General features: G+C 41.9%; 1 protein-coding gene across 1 annotated transcript in view; it reads right to left on the bottom strand.

The window, feature by feature from the left end:
• stk39 (serine/threonine kinase 39) overlaps positions 1-16,916 on the bottom strand; it is a 176,372-nt gene extending 159,456 nt beyond the window's left edge. The window contains exon 1 of the mRNA XM_018097600.2: positions 16,415-16,916. Within this exon, the coding sequence (XP_017953089.2) occupies positions 16,415-16,817 (403 nt within the window). The 5' untranslated portion in view covers positions 16,818-16,916. The remainder of the gene's footprint in view (positions 1-16,414) is intronic.
• Between the last annotated feature and the right edge of the window lie 4,274 nt (positions 16,917-21,190).

The raw sequence follows: 21,190 nt of genomic DNA, 5'->3' as shown, positions 1-21,190 counted from the left end.
GGTCTAGTAACCTATGGCAACCCATCTCAAACAGTTCACCAATAAATGTGAGCTACTGACTCGTATTTATTGCTTATCCCATTGATCCTACCATTTGGCTCTAAAGGAGAACTAAAGCCTAACAAAGAAGTAGGATAGAAAAGCCACACATTAGGGTGAAAACACATGGAGCTACTAGTAGCAGCTACTTGTCACGGCTACAGTTATTGGTACTACCTCTACATGTGTTTTAGCAGAGGCACTTCTCAGTATTGTCTATGGCAGGGTATTTTCTGGCACGTAGTAGCCATGAATAGTAGCTGCTACTAAGTAGCTCCGTGTGCCTTCACCCTTATGTTCTATGATTCTGTAGTTGCCCAAGGCACCCACAGCCCTTTAGCAGGGAAGATCTGTGCCCCCAGAGATGCCCCAGTAGCCCCCCATCTTCTTTTCTGCTGATTCACTGCACATACTCACTCACAATATACAATATAATATTTACCATACAAAAAAAGTCAGAACAAATCAGAATTTAAAGGAATATCAATGTCATGAAAAACATGTTTTAAAAAAGCTTCTCCAGCAGAATCCTACATTGAAATTCATTTTTTAAAAGCACAAAAACATTTTTATAATTTTGCATGGCTAGCCATTTTCTTCATTTCCTAGGGTGCCACAACCATGTGACTTGTGCTCTGATAAACTTCAGTTACACTTTACTGCTGTGCTGCAAGTTGGAGTGATATCCGCCCCCCCCCCTCCCAGCAGCCGATCAGCAGAACAATGGCAAGGGAGCAAGATGGCAGCTCCCTGATACCTGTATTTCTAAAAGTGGTAGGGTAAGAGGATCTGGTAAGGGGAAACCCCCTGGCCATCTGCACCTAAGGGAGCTCCTGGTGCGGGCAGCCATGTTTGCCACAACTTTTATCTGTTATGCACATCACCAACATGCACGTAACAAGAATGCCGCAAGAAGTGCCTGTTATGCGCCTATGCCTGTGCGGGAGGCCTAGTGCTTTCAGGGGGCAATTTAAAAATATATATATATTATTTCCCCCAACCAGAGTTCTATTAGCCTGCACCTCAGGCAGGGGAAACTATTTTAGGGTGACAGGTGCCCTTTAAGTGGGTCACTGAACCCAGATACCTGCAAAATCTTTATTGAATAGTGTTGCTTTAAGAATAATAATCATCATATTGTATATGCTTAAACTCTTTATTGAATTATGCTGGGAGTTTTTGTCCACCGTTATATGGGTACAGGTATGGGACCTGTTATCCATAATGTTCGGGACCTGGGGTTTTCTGGATAACGGATCTTTCCATAATTTGGATCTCCATAACTTAAGTCTGCTAAAAATCATTTAAATATTGAATAAACCCAATAGGATTGTTTTGCCCCCAATAAGGATTAATTATATCTTAGTTGGTTACAAGGTACTGGTTTATTATTATAAAGAAAAAGGAAATCATTTTCAAAAATTAGAATTATTTGTTTATAATGAAGTCTATGGGAGATGACCTTTCCGTAATTCTGAACTTTCTGGATAACGGGTTCCCATACCTGTACCGTGTAATGGTGTTTATTTCCCAGTAAGGGAATATTATGGAATATAAATGCTTCTTACTTTCACCTGTTAAAGATGAATAAGCGGGCCATGCGTAGCTCTAATGTATTGTATCATGTCAATGTTGTCAGCCATTATTAGCTCTTTGGCAGAATACAATGTAAGATGAGGATGAGTCAGTCGGCTCCATCTGCTATTGTGACTCACAACAATGTCTGTGACCGCAGAGAATGACTCTGGGAGCTTTAATGCATCTGCGCTCAGCCTGGCCCTGTTTATATATCCAGGGAATCGATGCAGAGTTTCCCGATATTAAATGAAAATGTTGGAGCTGTCGTGGCTCACAAGGTCACCGTGACATTTAGACGGTTGGACAGAGAACATCGCTGCTTTTGGTCAATATAATGCTCCAGGCTACAGTGAGTGGCACCCAGGATAATACAGGCATTGAGGCCTTATATACACAGCCTGTAGCAGCAGAGGATACTGGCAGGCCGAGTACTATAGTTCACCTTTACATTTAATGACAAATGCAACATTTTGCAACTTAATTTTTTTAGAAATATCTTACTGTTATAAAAAAAATAGTATTTTAGTGACAATTACAAAATTTGCTGCTTTACCATAATATTCGTTTTATGTTTATTGCTAATGCATCGTGCTAATGACATTTTTTAACACTGAATCCAAAATGGCAAGCGTCCATGCCATGTATCAGGCTGCTTAGATTTCAGCACAGACCTGTATAATGAATTCCGCATCTGGCTGGGGTGCCTGGGGGCCACTATCTCAAGGGCCCACACAGCAACCAGAAAGGCCCCACCCAGTTGTTGCAAGTGAGGGTGCCAGCGGTACGGATTCTATTTATGCAGGATTCTATATTATTTAGGCAGCAGAAAACTTGCAGGCAGGGCAGGGGTTAAACAAAGCTAATGTTTATGTGCAATGTGCCATATTGGAGCACTCGAGCAGGAGCCCACTCTCCCTTCTGCCGACAGGTCCAAAAGCACCAGAAAATGCCATTCAACAAAAAAAAAAAAACCATGAACAACCAAATTACACAATCTCCCCAACTGTTCAGGCCATGGGCAAAATGTTCAGAAGACAAGGCAGGCATCCCAAGCTATGGCTGCCTTGAGCAGATGACTCCTTGTGTGAAATATTTCAATGGCTGACCCTTTACAGTAACAAAACCAAGACTAGAGAGGTACATTTCCTGAAGAAAATGTGAGTGGTGCTTGCCGTGGCAAAACTCGTGCCCCAATATAACAATGTTTCCTTCAGTTCTCTGTGACAATAAGCCGCACGGTTTGACACCTCATTTATGGGTCTACGACAAACGGTGGTTAATTGCCCCCTGCTGGGACAATTAACTGCCCACCCCTCAGAAAAGTCATAGCACCCCATTCCCGAATAAGCCGCACAGTTTGACACCTCATTCATGGGTCTATGACAAACGGTGGTTAATTGCCCCCTGCTGGGGCAATTAACTGCCCACCCCTCAGAAAAGTCATAGCACCCCATTCCCGAATAAGCCGCACGGTTTGACACCTCATTCATGGGTCTACGACAAACGGTGGTTAATTGCCCCCTGCTGGGGCAATTAACTGCCCACCCCTCAGAAAAGGCATAGCACCCCATTCCCGAATAAGCCGCACGGTTTGACACCTCATTCATGGGTCTACGACCAATGGTCTTTCGTATGACCATTGGTCGCACGGAAGATCGAAAATCGCCACATGTATGGCCACCTTAACTGTAATTTAAGATCATCCTCCACAGACGTTCAGGGCTGAATCGTCAGATATGGAGGACGAAACAATAGGATTTCTACCTCCTTCTGCCAATTCAGCCCTGAAGGCAGATTTTGCTCCAATGGTGCCCGATCAAAATCTTTTAACCCGTCCAATCAGCGACTCGACCGATATCAATAGCCTTTTGTGATATCGGTCGCCTCGACGAGCCGCCATACACGCACCGAATCATTGGTGTATGGCCAGCTTTAGGAGGGGCTGCTGTTCTCCTGGCATTTTCTCTGAAAGGCCAGCAGGGGTCATTGTTCTATTGTATAAAAGGGAGAATCTGATAGGAGAAAAGGGAGCAAAGGGGAGAACACATACACCGGAGTTTGGTGGTTCTGTTTTCAAAAGTAATGTAGAAATATTAGTGTACCCTCCATGTATCTTTTCCCTGAACCACTTCATCTTGTTCATAGAACTATTTGATTAAACATATTAGCTGTTTTGCCCATGGCTCCTACTAATCAGTCACCTGCATGTATTGTTTCTCCATGTTAATTGATCCTGCATGAACTGTTTATTTGCCCATAATTTAGACAGGTATGGGACCTGTTATGCAGAATACTCAGACCCTGGAGTTTTCCGGATAAGGGGTCTTTCCGTAATTTGGAACTCAATACCTTAGGTCTACTAAAAAATAATTTAAATGTTTAATAAACCCAATAGGCTTGTTTTGCCTCCAATCAGGATTAATTAGATGTTAGTTACCATCAAGAACAAGGAATTTTTATTATTACATATATGGGACCTGTTATCCAGAGAGCTTGGGACCTGGGGTTTCCAGATAAGGGGTCTTTGTGTAATTTATATCTCTATTCCTTAAGTCTACTAAAAATTATTACACTAAATAAACCCAAGGATTATTTTGCCTCCTATAAGGATTAATTATATCTTAGTTGGGATCAAGTACAGGTACTGTTTAATTATTACAGAGAAAAGGGAATCATTTAACCATTAAATAAACCCAATAGGGCTGTTCTGCCCCCAATAAGGGGTAATTATATCTTAGTTGGGATCAAGTACAGGTACTGTTTTATTATTACAGAGAAAAGGGAATCATTTAACCATTAAATAAACCCAATAGGGCTGTTCTGCCCCCAATAAGGGGTAATTATATCTTAGTTGGGATCAAGTACAGGTACTGTTTTATTATTACAGAGAAAAGGGAATCATTTAACCATTAAATAAACCCAATAGGGCTGTTCTGCCCCCAATAAGGGGTAATTATATCTTAGTTGGAATCAAGTACAGGTACTGTTTTATTATTACAGAGAAAAGGGAATCATTTAACCATTAAATAAACCCAATAGGGCTGTTCTGCCCCCAATAAGGGGTAATTATATCTTAGTTGGGATCAAGTACAGGTACTGTTTTATTATTACAGAGAAAAGGGGAAAAAATGTAAAAATATCTGCTTAAAATGGAGTCTATGGGAGATGGACTTCCTGTAATTCAGAGCTTTCTGGATAACGGCATGCCATACCTGTACAGAGAAAAGGGAAAATAATTTTTAAAAATCTAAATTATTTCATTAAAGTAAAGTCTTTAGGAGATGGCCTTTGACGTAATTTGGAGCCTTCTGGATAACAGGTTTCCAGGTATTGGATCCCATACCTGTAAAAGAATTTGCTGATGTTTGCTTACTAGTCAGTCACTGACATGAACTGTTTCCTTTTGCTCATAAGTCTGGCTGTGCACTCAATATCACCTTTTGATTGTTTAACGATAATAAAACTGATCATTAATTTTCTCCATACAAGTAGTGCTGGCTAAGCTATAAGAACCATTAGCGCGCTGCCCGCCTCGGTTTTAGTGTTCCGTTCCCCTGGCTGCTGTTTGTTCTGGCGATCTTACTTATTCTCCAAACAAATCCCTGCTTTAAAGAGGGAAGAAAAACTGGTTTAACAATGCCAGATGCCAATCTGCAATTAGAAAATGTAAAACGCGTGAAGCAGGAAGTGTAAATGTAAAGGAAATTTAACACCAGAAACAAACACTTATATATTTACAGGTTTATTTTAAGGACTGCGCTTTCTTTCATCTGGTTCCAGTATTTAATAGTCATTTGAAGCTCAAGCATTGCCAGCCTCTCACATATTCTGGGCACATTTACCAACGCAGGTGTAAGCTGCATCAGTCCAGTAATGCTGGCTAAACACAGGCCAAATTTTGGACTTGTCCTATGGCATGACTGGACATATATTAGTGTTCTTTCCCCACTGATATGTATGTACGCATTGTGTCGAACCAATCAGATCACTATGTGAAAGGTTTATTCCTTCCCTATTCATCTTCTAGGCTACCTTTCAAAAACCACAGCCTGGTTGCTAGAGAAAAAGGAACCCTAGCAACCAGATGAACCTTTAGATTCCAAGCTGGATAGCTGGAATACAAAAATGTAAACAATTTAAATGAACAATAGGATAAAGATGAACGCTGTAACGTATCTTAGAATATCACTCTCTGCATACTATGAATATCTTTTTACAATATTGCTGCCTAAACTATAACATGCCCTAAAGCTGTGCAGTTACAGAAGAGTCAGAACCGGGAAACAGATATGGCTAATCAGATACTGCTTTCATTCAATTTACAAATGAATGCAAAACATTGCAAATGTTCAAAAATTCATATACAACACGATAACTCAGAACCTTGCACATGTTCATGACATTGATTTGCTATCTCAAAGGTTGCAAGACCTCGAGGAAGGTCTCATTGGACTATAGAGGTGGGTGGAGGGGTGAAGGGAATGCTTACCAAATAAAGGTATTGGACCCCTTGTATGTATGTAAGTATGTATAACTTTATTTATAAAGCGCCACAAGGGTACGCAGCGCTGTACAATCTTACAATATACAAAATAACACACAGGGAGGACAAGTGTTATAATAAATACAATAAATAAATATAAATACACAGGGAATAAGTGCCATGTGGTATGAGACACAGTAGGAAGGAGGTCCCTGCCCCGTAGAGCTTACAATCTAAGTGGTTGGGTAACATACAGGCACAAATTGGAAGGTAAGGGTGCACTAGGTATGGGCATTTTCCCTTAAGCGCAGGACCGGGCAAACCCTTATCCGGAAACCCATTATCCAGGAAGTTCCAAATTATGGAAAGGCCATCTTCCATAGACTTCATTCTAATCAAATAATTCACATTTTTAATAATGGTTTCCCTTTTCTCTGTAATAATAAAATAGTACCTTGTACTTGATCCCAACTAAGATATAATTACCCCTTATTGGGGGCAGAACAATCCTATTGGGTTTATTTAATGGTTAAATGATTCCCTTTTCTCTGTAATAATAAAACAGTACTTGTACTTGATCCCAACTAAGATATAATCACCCCTTATTGGGGGCAGAACAGTCCTATTGGGTTTATTTAATGGTTAAATGATTCCCTTTTCTCTGTAATAATAAAACCGTACTTGTACTTGATCACAACTAAGATATAATTAAGCCTTATTAGAGCCAAAACAATCCTATTGGGTTTAATAACTGTTTAAATAATTTTATTAGCTGACTTAATAGGAGATCCAAATTACGGAAAGATCCCTTATCCGGAAAACCCCAGGTCCCGAGCATTCTGGATAACGGGTCCCATACCTGTATACGGTTTCATCAACAATAGACAGAATGGAAAAGGTGGAACAGTTCAGTTGAATTAGTCCCACATTTTAATGCCCCTCAGCATGCCCAAAATATCCCTACAGCTCCTTCTCTGCCACATCTGTATTATACTAATTCAGTCCACAAATTTGTACAATAGTGTATAACTCCCACAGCATGAAAAATATTAGATAGCACTGAAAACAGGAAAAATTGAACTTTCAGTAGGAAGTCATCAAGAAGATCCAATTCTGATGACATCATTAAGCTGTAATTATAACTAATGACATAACTAAGCACCATTTATAAGGATACATTTTACGGCATTTAAGGTTGATGTGCATTATAGCACCACAAAAGGGCCAGAAAAAGAAATAAGGATAAGGCATTTTTTTTGTTTAGCCAGCTGCAGACAACAGCAGGATAAAACTGCAAGCTAAGCCAATAAACAGGAATGTATATATAAATTCAGCTCTTAATACTTTCATTAGGCAAATACAAAGGAGGAATAAAAGACGATGGCATTAGTGGTGCAGGGTTCCTTTCTGGCTTGTAACAACAATTATTGGTTTTATTTTTATTCATGTATTTATTATTCCTTATTTCTATGGGAAAGCAATTCCAATTATCTGAGCAGATACAACTGGTGCGCCAGACAATGGGCTTGACTGAGGGTTACTTTCCTTTTTGCTGAACATTCATTAAATCCTTCCCAATGATGATCCTGCTGCTGACAACCACCTACCTGCCCTTGAATTTTTATTTTGATCACCACCTGAAATCCAGTATTCTCTTAAAGGGTCTGTAAACCCTACCATAACACTGTCCCACTGCGCCCCCTAGTTTTGCTATAGAAGTTGCCAAAAACATAATTATAGATGCAAGAAAATTCACCAAGGAGAATTCTACTGATCAAAAACGTCATTATAAATGCTAAATAATTGACCAATGAGAATGCTGATTCCCAGCACTGTGTCAGGCATCTTGATGTTATGCCTATATCACTATGATATAGAGATAATTATGTCATTTTTTCCCTTCATTATATGACGCAGGAATCAGACATAGGGATTAAGGACAGACTTGTTCAGTGCTGGGAAACTGTGCTTAATGCTCCCAACTCCAATTGCTGGAACAGAGAACAGGGAGCCAGATTTACACACATCAGCTGGGATTCTCATTGGAGGATTTCTTGCATTTTAATGCAGCTGCTGGCCCTGGACATTTTTGGGAAAGTTTTGGAAAAGTTTTATTGTGCAATATTGCTTTAAGAATACAACCCTGAAGTTGCTGGACCACAGCTCCCAGCATGCCTCAACCTTCATTATATATTAAATTGTTCTGGGATTTGTAGTCCATCAACAGCTGAGTAAAGTTTGGTTGAGCAGTGCAGCACAGCAGGGTACCCCGTTAAATCAGACCATGTGACAGCTCCAAAAGGTCTGGGAAGATTGTCCCTTGTACAAGTTAAGGTCCCCGTACACGTTAAGATTCGCTCGCTTGGCGAGATCACCAAGCGAGCGGATCTTCACCCGATATCCCCACCTATGGTTGGGCGATATTGGGGAGTGTGTAGGCTAATTCTGGGGCCAAACGATCGAATTATATTGGCGGCAATGGGGCAGTCGGTTCAGAGACCGCATCAACAAGCCGTTGCGGTCCCCGATCCGACTAGATTTTCTAACCTGCCCGATCGAGATCTGGCCGATTTCAGGCCAGATATTGGTCGGGCAGACCCATCGGTAGTCCCCATACACGGGCCGATTAGCTGCCGAATCAGTATGGGGACCTTTACTGGTATTGCATTGCTGATTCAGACTGTACCTTGATTATAATCCTTATTATTTACTGCCTAGACAGTGTTTATTTCTGCATTTTCTTGCTTTCTAATTACATCCACTTCTCCATTTAATCCTTTACCTCTCCATCCCACAGGGGTGTAAATATAAACAATGGAAACACTGAGTCATTCAGGCATTGTGGATCCTTGATCATGTCATTCTATATCATTGCTTTATCACGAAGCATGACAAAACTGGTTTAATTTGTTCTTTTTCCATTCATGTTGTTGATATAAAAAATAGATACAGAAACAAAGCTGCTGTTATCTGTATTAAAGTGATTTGTTTTTCTTTATCCCACTTTCCCAATCCCAAACTCATGCTTCGAATGTACTACACGGCTTTTGACCATAATAAAAACAGGGCAGTACCTCTTTAAAGGGCTTGTGTAACAATAAAATGCATGGTTGAGGGCTATGGGATTTGCGTAATTAAAGGGACAGTAAACCCACTGCGCCCCCTAGTTCTTTATGAAAGTTGGTAAAATACCTTATTACACATAGAAAACAATTCACCAATGAGAATTCTACTGATCAAACACTTTATTATAGATGCAAGAGAATTCACCAATATAAATGCTGATTCCCAGCACTGTGTCATCTTGCTGGTATCTTACATATAGAGATAATTGTGTCATTTTTTTCTTCATTATATGACATTGGAATTGGTATAAAAGACAGACTTGTTCATTCGTGTAGTGTAGTACATTCGAAGCATACTCCCAACTCCAATTGCTGGAACAGAGAACAGGGAGCCAGATTTACACAGATCAGCTGGGATTCTCATTGGATGATTTTTTTGTATTTTAAAGTAGTCGCTGGCCCTGGAGATTTGTAAAAAAGTTTTGGAAAAGTTTAATTGTGCAATATTGCTTTAAGAAAACAACCTGATATTCCTGGACTACAGCTCCCAGCATGCCTCAACTTTTATTATATGTTACATTATTCTGGGATTTGTAGTCCAGCAACAACTGAATAAAGTATGGTTGAGCAGTGCAGAAGGGTTTACAACCCCTTTACAAATCTGAGCAGGGTAAAGAGCGTGTTGGCTGTTGATACACTGCCCTCGCCTCAACAACCTTCGGCAAGTCAGTGTTATTTGACTGTTCGGCCCGAGAGCTAAACAATTGGATTAATCCAACCATGGGAATATCGGTAACAGATCAGCGAATCGACATTGGCAAACGAGCTGATCTTTAACTTTATGGCCAGCCTACATATCGTTAAAAGGGGATTTTGCTAATATAATCTTTTAAAAATTCTAAACTCTTAATTTGGAGTTTTGCTAGATATTTTACAAATAAAATCTTTTAAAAATAATGAGGAATAACTTCCACCCCCCCCCCCCCATCTCGACTGCTACATTGCCTCACATCACAGTTTCACGGGGAATTCAAGTTATGGATTTTGACAGCAGAGGCTGGGATGGGTATGCCTAGGGTGGGTATGCGTAGGATGGGTATGCATTAATATATTGACTCTATATAAATAAAAGATATTAAATAATAATAACAAATGTAAAGGTTATTTGATAGTCGATTTCCCATCCCAAGGCAGTCCAGGTCATTGGCTCTCTTATGAGGATAAGAAGTCTGTGGGGGTGACAAGGAAGGCATGGTGAGCATAGGCACCAATAAAACAATAAGCAGGGCCTATGGCACTTTTATAAAAGCTAATATTTTTATTTATAAAACAAATAAGACATAAAAAATGGTGGAATAGAAGATATTTAATGAACTATATTTATGTTCATATTTAAATGCATAATCTTTTGGACAACAGCAAAATGAGGGTAGGTGTTGAGTGATGCAGTTGGACAGGAGACCAGGGGGCTAGTAAATTAGGCTAATAGGCAAACAACACCTAGGGCTTAAGGTGGCCATACACCTTAAGATCCGCCTACGGGTGGGCGATATCGGGAGAATCCAGGCTAATTCGATCGTTTGACCCTAGGGCCAAATGATCAAATTATAACATCGGGTATAGGAAAAGTCAGTCCGGGGACCGCATCGGCTCATGATCCGACTAGATTTTTAAACCTGCCTGATCGAGATCTGGCCAATTTCAGGCCAGATATCGGTCGGGCAGTCCCGTCAGTAATGCCCATACACGGGCCAATTAGCTGCCAAATCGGTCTAAGGGACGGATATCGGCAGCTAGAATCGACTCGTGTATGGGGACCTTTACATTGCCATCCCTTATATTGAATTAGTAAGAATATACATTGTCTTTATATTATCTGTCTGTAACTAATCCCGTGAATGCAAACTAGGAGTTCTGACAGGTCGGAAGCGAATGAGTACAAATAAAACAGTAAAACAGTAAAATAAATATGAAAGCATTATCCTACCCAGTATATTAAGGCTAAGATTTCCTGTGTTAATTATAATATTTTAATTATTTAATTAATGACAGTCATGGGAATGAACCCAAAACTCTGTACAGGGCCAATAAATACACTCATTTTTAGGAAGAATTACTCACGGGAATGGCTGGGCAGGTCTTTATAAAGAGCTTTACTGCACTGACAATCACAGAAATGATTCCCTGCGGCAACTACAACTGCACATGAACCTGCAGCGTCAGAACTAAAGGAGGCAATTACAGTGTAAAGAAAAATGTGAGATAAAAAAAGAAGAAAGTAAGGAAAAAAGGCCCGAGGCCTACCAGCCACCACAACAATACTGTAGGCCTGAAGCACAAAGGTGGCCATAAATAGGCTCGTACTGAATTGTCTTTACTGAGTTGCCAGCTTACTGGTCCATTTAGCCACCTATAATTATTATTATTATGTATTTATAAAGTGCCAACATATTCCGCAGCGCTGTACAGTAAGTACCTGGGAACCTGAAAGATACTGATCAGGATGTCAGGAGAGATTCAGCCTTTAGATCTGTACAGGCTCTATGTCATCTGACTGTTAGCCCATGGGCAAAACAATCAGAAAAACCCAAACTGGCCCAAAACTCGGGTGACTGCCAAATGAGCAAACCTTAGCATGTCTGGCAAGCAGACAAAATGGCTTCTTTTGTTAAGCTTTAGTTCTCCTTTAAAGTAACTATGTTTTACACAGCAGCCTATGTAGTGATGATAAATGCATTGATGTATTGGACGTATAAGGGCAGCACGTTTCATGGAATCATCAGTTGCTAAAAGTACCAGCGCTGCTCTAAATCCTGCAAGTGTTCTAGATCGATTCTCTGCTGTCAATACAGATGTAAAGCGAGTCAGCACCAGTGGACCTTGTAGGCCTAGCAGCTATTTGGGAGCCGGCTTCAAGGCAATATATATCCTATTTATGAACAGGGTTGCACTTTCATTGATTTCCTTTGAAATAGAACATAAGTGATGAGAGTACGGCCGGTTTTGTGCCCAGGACATTCACCCTGTATATTTGCTTTCGTACATAGAGACACAGTCACGTAGCTGCTGAAGAATGACATATCTCTGGTTATGGCATGGCGACGGTGCCCTGGGCCATCAGCACTTGCTGTTACAGTCTGTTGGCAAATGTTAGTGGAAACAAATGTAATAGAATGCAAATGTATATAGGAGAATTACACTACGCACACAACATTTTAAGTCTACTAAAAAAAACAAGGAAGCAGCAGAACCAGCTAGCACCCTAAAGTCCCGCCAATGCTCTTAAAGGAGTACTAAACCATAAAAATGAATATGGCTAGAAATGCCATTTTTTATATACTAAACTGACTACAGTAGCCAAAAGTTTCAGCATCTCTACAGTAGTAATGATATAGATCTTTACAGTTGTCACAGGACTCATCTCGGATTCTGTTAGGACTGTCTGGGACACTGCACATGCTCAGTGTGTCTCTGGGCAGCTGATGAGTAGCTAAGCTAAGGGGTTGTTGCAAATTATCAAGCACAAAATGAAGTTAGACTGTCACATAAACTTATGCTACAGGTCTGATTATTAAATTCTGATGCTTATGGCACTGGTTTCAGAGCTGCCATGTTTATGTGAACCGAATGAATTACTAATCAACTTATACTGTTACATTTATATTCTATATATACAGTATATTGTGTGTCGGTCCCTAAGCTCAGGTAAGTGACAGCAGCACGGAGTATGAGCAGTGAATCAGCAGAAAAGAAGATGAGGGGCTTCTGTGGGCATATTTGAAGGAACAGATGTTCCCTGCTAAAGGGCTATGGTTGGCACAGAAGCCCAAAACATAATGTGCAGCATTTCTAGCCTATTTCTTAAATTAAGCTTTAGTTCTCCTTTAAGCTGTATTGTTGTATTGTAGTACAGAACCTGCCAGGGCTGCAATTCAGCCACAACACACTTTCTGCTTGTTACAGAGACTCTATCCAGTGACATGGGAACCACTGAGTTTACTCCCTAGAGACAAATACATTTATTCCCTCTGCTCAGAGTTAAAGGAAACCCTGTGTATTTATCTAACCTGCCCTCACACCATTCTAGGAAAATGTGAACTGTGTGTGTGTGACCTTCTCAGAACCAAACCTTCCCAACACACTGCCTCAGAATGTTCCGGAGTCAATGCCTTCCTTATTAAGCACAAATTGCCCATAATTGGATTCGGGGATGACGAGCCAAACACATAAACCTTGTTCTGTTCCCCCAGTGATAAAATACGGCGCAACTGTAACTCCCATAAATACATCAACTGTACATCTCATTATGTTGGTCATTATACAGAAGAAATCCTTGGCTGGGATGTGCCTGTATAGGAAAGCATTGCCAGGCAGAAATATCCAGCCAATGGCGTAAGCCCGATTAATGCTCATTCCGCCCAGGCACAGACCCAAGCAACGTTACTATCACATTCATGACTAGGAATATATACAATATTTAAAGAGGTTGTAAACCCAACTATAACACTGTCCCACTGCACTACCTTTCCTACTCCTTTAACCCAATTGGTGGAGCAAACACCATGGAGCCAGATTTACACAGATCAGCTGGGATTCTCATTGGAGGATTAGTTGCATTTTAAAGCAGTCGCTTTGGGGAAAAGTTTTATTGTGCAATATTGCTTTAAGAATACAACCCTGATGTTGCTGGACTACATCTCCCAGCATGCCTCACCATTCATTATATGTTACATTATTCTGGGATTTGTAGTCCAGCAATAACTAATTAAAGTTAGGTTGAGCAGTGTTTATACCTCTTTTAAAAGGTTGTTGTCTCTTTAAATGTTTGTTGCTACTGGTGGTAGGACCTATAAATTGCTGTGGTATATTAGACAATTAGAAAACATTATATAACCAAGTATTAAAACAAATACTGGGAAGTACTAAATAAGAACAAACACACACCAGGCATGCAGCTGATACAGCATGGAGAGAGCAGAGCAAGCCTATAGAAAAGTGCTGTGCTGCGTAGTGCAGCTTTGTCATCTATGGGAGAAGCACCCAGGTGTCAGATTACAGCAGCACCCCACATTTATATACATGGCACCTATTACTTCTATACAGTAATAAGTACAAGAGCGTAGCTATGGGGCACCTATATATATATATCCTGCTCTGCATCTGCCCTCCCTGCCATTCATCATGCCAAGTAACTCCTAGTAATACCTTCATATTATATATACAAACGGCAGCTGTTTGGCCTTTAAATTGGATTTAACCCCTTGCTTCTGCCATCTAAGCAATGAAAACATCATTTATTATTTACATGTGTGTGGCCAGTAGGGCCAAGGAACATGCTAATGACATACAAGGTATTTATGGGAGATCAAACAGCAAACGTACAGGACAGCGGGGGCCTCAGAGCAATAATGGAAGGGAATATAAAGGCAGGGAAATAGTGAAACTTTAATGGGAAGTTAAGTTTTATTGTAGCTCAAGTAGTGGAAGGGTTAAAGAGGAATAAAGCGGGGTGGGCAGGCACAGATAGGTATCTGTGGTTTCCGTTATCACGGGCAGCGCAGCAGTGAAACAGCCCGGAAGTCTCAGAGTGCCATCTGGTGCTGCCCAATAGCCTCACACTGGGCCACAGACTGGATCCCACTGACTGGCAACCTTGAGAGGGTGAACTATCACTCAGTACCTATGCAGAGGAGCTGGGGGATGTGCGCCAGTGTGTGTGTGCCAGTGTGCGTGCCAGTGTGCGCCAGTGCGTGCCAGTGTGTGTGCCAGTGTGCGTGCCAGTGCATGTGCCAGTGTGCGTGCCAGTGTGCGTGCCAGTGTGTGCGTGCCAGTGCATGTGCCAGTGTGCGTGCCAGTGTGCGTGCCAGTGTGTGTGTGCCAGTGCGTGTGCCAGTGTGTGTGCCAGGTTGCATGCCATGCTGAGCAGGCCAGTGCTGCAACCTAGCGTAGTGGGTGTGTTTTAAAAGGAACACAGAGAATAGGGGCAGCTGACCCATCACAAGTGTATGGCCTATACCACCGGCCTGTGAACTACAACTCCCATCATCCCCCACAGACACATAGCTTCATGCTGGGCATCCTTGGCCTACAGTCAATAATCAACTACAACAGTTGTGGTACCTTTAATAATTCACACTCACCCTCCCCTCTGTTGTGTTAACCCTCCTCTTCCTGCAGTTAACCCCTTACATCTCAGTATAGTTTAACCCTTTACACACTGTCCTTTAAACCTCCTCATTGTATTTTAACACTTTCCCTGCACCATACATAGCCTGCCCCCGCAGTTTTAGTTTAACCCCTTTGCTTCACTTTATTTTAGCCATTATTTCATTGTACATCCCTTCATTTTGCCACTACTTTCAATCACCCAACTTTATTTTTCCCTAACAATGTATTTAACCCTTTCCATTCACAATTCTGTAACCCCACTTTCTATAACTGTACTTTTAACCTGTTCTTTACATTGTATTTAACTAGTTCCTTTCACAATATTACAACACTCCCCTTTCTACAATAACAGTAACTTCAGCGCCTTCCATACAGTATTTAACCCCTTCCTTTCACAATACTGTAGCCGCACCTTTTAGCATAACTATACTTTAACCCTTATTTCACCATGTATTTAACCATTTTCTACAATAACAGTGTACTTCACATTGTTTTAAACCCTTTCCTGTAGTCCTGTAACTCCCTTCTCTTTTCCATTCAGTCTCCCAGTGCCAGTAGGAATGTAGCACAGACAAGGGCAGATATATAGTAAAGTATATAGTAAGGTATATAGTAAGGTATACAGTAAGGTATATAGTAAGGTATATAGTAAGGTATACAGTAAGGTATATAGTAAGGTATATAGTAAGGTACAGTAAGGTATATAGTAAGGTATACAGTAAGGTATACAGTAAGGTATATAGTAAGGTATACAGTAAGGTATACAGTAAGGTATACAGTAAGGTATATAGTAAAGTATACAGTAAGGTATACAGTAAGGTATATAGTAAGGTATACAGTAAGGTATACAGTAAGGTATACAGTAAGGTATACAGTAAGGTATATAGTAAGGTATACAGTAAGGTATACAGTAAGGTATATAGTAAGGTGCATACAGTAAGGTGCAAATAGTAAGGTATGCTGATGACTGCAGTGGTAGGTGCAGCAGGGCCGGGGGTGCCGGCGGGGCTGGAGGCCGGTAGGGGGGGCTGACAGCTGGTTAGACACAGACAGAAGTAGCGGAAGGATGAAAGGGACTGACCAATAACCTCCTGCAGTTCGTAGCTATCCCTGCAGATGGGCCACCCGATGGGCTGTGCCGCTGGGGGCTGCGGGCTGTGCAGCGGGGAATCGCTCTGCTGCTGCTGCGGCTCCGCTGACATGCTCAGGCTGGTGGTGCTGATGCTGCGCCTCCTCGGCTTATTGCTGCTGTGGCTGCTGCGGACTCTCCGTGCGCTCCTCCCCGGCTCATTCACTCGCTGCTCGGCTACAGCCTGACAGCCCGGCCGCAGGGGAGAGGGAGGCGGGGGGAGGCGCCTGTGTGTCAGTCGGTGAGTGCAAAGAGGTGGCGCCTCCGCTGTCCCCTGTGCGCTCAGCTGGGCGAGTCTGATCCTCTCCTGCAACCTGTGGCTCCCCGGCAGTCTGTGCACTACAACTCCCAGCATCCCTCGGGAGCTCAGGCTGCCTGTAGGGGGCGTAGGGCGGCGCAGAGCCTGAAAGAGTAACAAAAGCAGAAGGTCATCCGGTACAAGCGGCACCTCCTGTCTGGGCTGGTTCCCTTGCGTTTATAAACTCTCTGTACATGGAAATGTCTCTGGGTTTTTCAAAACTGACCAAATGCACAGAGTTGTGTCAGTAATGGCTGAGACTCATAGGCCAATAGCATACAGAGAACATTTTAAGCTCCACACACCCCTCTGTGCTGTAAATCTCCTGAGGAGAGTTTGTATCAATACTTTCCCACTGACAGCAGCCTGAGTGGCCCCATACACAACTGCAGGCTGCCATGGGGGACTCCTGATAATGTGTACAAAAATAGGCCTCAATGAAAGAAAATAAATCAATAGCACAACAAATGAACCCCACCCTCAAATAAATATGATGTCAATGTTGAGTGCTGCCTTTCTAATGCCCCCCTAGGCTTTTATTGTCATACAAAATAAGTGCAACGGCAGCGTGCAATGGTTGGCACAAATACTCACAAGTGTTTAGGAGTAAAAGGGCCTTTGATGAAGAGTGTTAGGAAAAACTGTCACAACCACAGTCCCGGCTATGGGTGTAAGTATGCCTATTTCTCTCCAATCCCATCTAAAAACTTCCCAGATATATCTGGGATCTCCAATCCCCACTAAATACATACATACATCCCAAACTACATATTATGCTGACCCACATTTGATTGGCCAGTTATTGCCATACTGTTTGTATGGCCAGTCAAGGGGGGGCATTCCATTCCTGCAATCCTGGTGGGTCAAACATTAATCAGTCCTTACAGGAAATGTCCATCAGTCAGCCAAAAGGAAGTGAAGGGGAGCAGCATCTCTACTTCTCCTCATCACTTCCTGCTGTTTCAGTATCATAAGTATAGGCCACGGGGCCCAGGTCCACCCAGGTACCCACCTTAGTTCCACCACTGTGCTACAACAGTTATTCAAGTGCTTGGCCCAAATGAGACCTAATTGGATAAAACAAAGGAGGCCATGCAAGTGCCAAATGGCAAGCAGCTACCCTACATCCCCACCATCATCACACATGCCCACTACTTGGCACCATTGAGCACAACATATCCCCCCACTCCATCCACCAGCTGCCCCAGTCAGAGTTACAGAAGGGCCCAAACTAGGGGTTGGCAGACAGAAGAGGTATGTGCCTATTTGCCCCTCCACCATTGCACCCTAGGCATATAGCTCTTATGCCTACCCCTAGTTCCAGCCATGTATGTGTACGGCAAAACATACTCTATGTATCTGGTGGGAGTGATGGGATAAAATCTAGGGGAGCAGACCCAGGAGTTGCAGGAGTCCCAGGAGTATAGGGGGCCCATTAAGGCCCTAATTAATGAGCAATTTCAATATAGAATAATTCAACTTACCAATGTTTTGGTGCCCTAAATTGAATTTGCTGTGGGACCCAGTAACATTTAGTCATGCCATTGGAGGGAGTACCACACGGTCGCCATTAGAGAGTGGGGGTAGTAACCTAGCTTCGATCATTCAACCTCCACTCATTATTCATTGTTTTGCTACATTGGTCCAATGTACTTGCAGTCACAACCAGCGGTGCAGAAAACAGAAAGGGACAGACGGATGCTCCAGACGGAGTTCAGACGGATGCTCCAGACGGAGTTCAGGAACAAATACATTTTAATTTCATTAAATTTCATTAATTTCATTTACATTGTTTTATTTGTGTATATTAGTAAGTCAGTAAGCACGGTATTACATGTGCAATGCCATTGGTATACAGTGGTGTGAAAAACTATTTGCCCCCTTCCTGATTTCTTATTCTTTTGCATGTTTGTCACACTTAAATGTTTCTGCTCATCAAAAACCGTTAACTATTAGTCAAAGATAACATAATTGAACACAAAATGCAGTTTTTAAATGAAGGTTTACGTTATTAAGGGAGAAAAAAAACTCAATCTACATGGCCCTGTGTGAAAAAGTGATTGCCCCCCTTGTTAAAAAATAACTTAACTGTGGTTTATCAATTTCAATTTTCAATTTCAATATCAATTTCTGTAGTCACCCCCAGGCCTGATTACTTCCACACCTGTTTCAATCAAGAAATCACTTAAATAGGAGCTACCTGACACAGAGAAGTAGAACAAAAGCACCTCAAAAGCTAGACATCATGCCAAGATCCAAAGAAATTCAGGAACAAATGAGAACAAAAGTAATTGAGATCTATCAGTCTGGTAAAGGTTATAAAGCCATTTCTAAAGCCTTGGGACTCCAGCGAACCACAGTGAGAGCCATTATCCACAAATGGCAAAAACATGGAACAGTGGTGAACCTTCCCAGGAGTGGCCGGCCGACCAAAATTACCCCAAGAGCGCAGAGACAACTCATCCGAGAGGCCACAAAAGACCCCAGGACAACATCTAAAGAACTGCAGGCCTCACTTGCCTCAATTAAGGTCAGTGTTCTTGACTCCACCATAAGAAAAAGACTGGGCAAAAACGGCCTGCATGGCAGATTTCCAAGGCGCAAACCACTTTTAAGCAAAAAGAACATTAAGGCTCATCTCAATTTTGCTAAAAAACATCTCAATGATTGGCAAGACTTTTGGGAAAATACCTTGTGGACCGACGAGACAAAAGTTGAACTTTTTGGAAGGTGCGTGTCCCGTTACATCTGGCATAAAAGTAACACAGCATTTCAGAAAAAGAACATCATACCAACAGTAAAATATGGTGGTGGTAGTGTGATGGTCTGGGGTTGTTTTGCTGCTTCAGGACCTGGAAGGCTTGCTGTGATAGATGGAACCATGAATTCTACTGTCTACCAAAAAATCCTGAAGGAGAATGTCCGGCCATCTGTTCGTCAACTCAAGCTGAAGCGATCTTGGGTGCTGCAGCAGGACAATGACCCAAAACAAACCAGCAAATCCACCTCTGAATGGCTGAAGAAAAACAAAATGAAGACTTTGGAGTGGCCTAGTCAAAGTCCTGACCTGAATCCTATTGAGATGTTGTGGCATGACCTTAAAAAGGCGGTTCATGCTAGAAAACCCTCAAATAAAGCTGAATTACAACAATTCTGCAAAGATGAGTGGGCCAAAATTCCTCCAGAGCGCTGTAAAAGACTCATTGCAAGTTATCGCAAACGCTTGATTGCAGTTATTGCTGCTAAGGGTGGCCCAACCAGTTATTAGGTTCAGGGGGCAATTACTTTTTCACACAGGGCCATGTAGGTTTGGATTTTTTTTCTCCCTAAATAATAAAAACCCTCATTTAAAAACTGCATTTTGTGTTTACTTGTGTTATCTTTGACTAATAGTTAAATGTGTTTGATGATCAGAAACATTTTGTGTGACAAACATGCAAAAGAATAAGAAATCAGGAAGGGGGCAAATAGTTTTTCACACCACTGTATATGGAGTGGACACAGTATTTGTGACTGTGAATGCCCTGCAGCTGAGATAAAGGCCATTCTAATGGGAGTAATACGTCACTGTGCAAAGCGGAGCAGCATCTTATCAGCTGCACAAATGTGAATGGCACGAGGAATGCAATAGTGAGGTGGGACTTATCTGCTGCTCCCATGTTCTGCTTTGATAATAGAAAGCAAATCAATAAAAATTCAAAGACTACTTTTCCTTTTATTGCCCTACACTAAGCCCTAGGGGACACGGGGCATTTTGACCGCTGCTTTTGTCCGGAAAGCCCATTCATCTATCTTATCTTGATTCCCTATTAATAACATAGACATCTGGATTTATTTTCACCAACTGACTCATCAAATGCCAATTAGATGGCACCAACCCTGTTATCTGTACCATGTGCTTTCTAAAGCTGTCTTGGCCAGCTTGGCTTCCCTTCCCTAGCAGTGTCATGGTTAGGGTTGCCACCTGGCCGCTAAATGTGATGCCTGATGCCAATGTTACTAATAGGGAAGAGAACATTTGGCAACCCTAGTAATAACCCTAGTAATAAGGGAGCTGCAGATAATGTGTATTTTCAGTAATATAATATTTAGTTAGTCTGGTCAGCTAGTGTGTCTGCTGGTCATATAACAGAAGTACAGCTGAAAATGGAGTAATGGCAATATGATATATGAATATATGTTGCAGTGTATGTGTACCAGTGGCATTATATGTGTACCAGTGGCAGTGTATGTGGACCAGTGGCCATGTATGTGGACCAGTACCCGTGTATGTGGACCAGTGCCAGTGTATGTGGACCAGTGGCCGTGTATGTGAACCAGGGGCTCTGTATGTGGATCAGTGGCTCTGTATGTGGATCAGTGGCTGTGTATGTGGACCAGTGGCTGTGTATGTGGACCAGTGGCTGCTTATGTGGATCAGTGGAGGTTCC

The sequence above is a fragment of the Xenopus tropicalis genome, chromosome 9, assembly GCF_000004195.4.
Source record: "Xenopus tropicalis strain Nigerian chromosome 9, UCB_Xtro_10.0, whole genome shotgun sequence".
Lineage (NCBI taxonomy): Eukaryota > Metazoa > Chordata > Amphibia > Anura > Pipidae > Xenopus > Xenopus tropicalis.
This window is presented reverse-complemented; position numbering and strand designations above follow the sequence as displayed.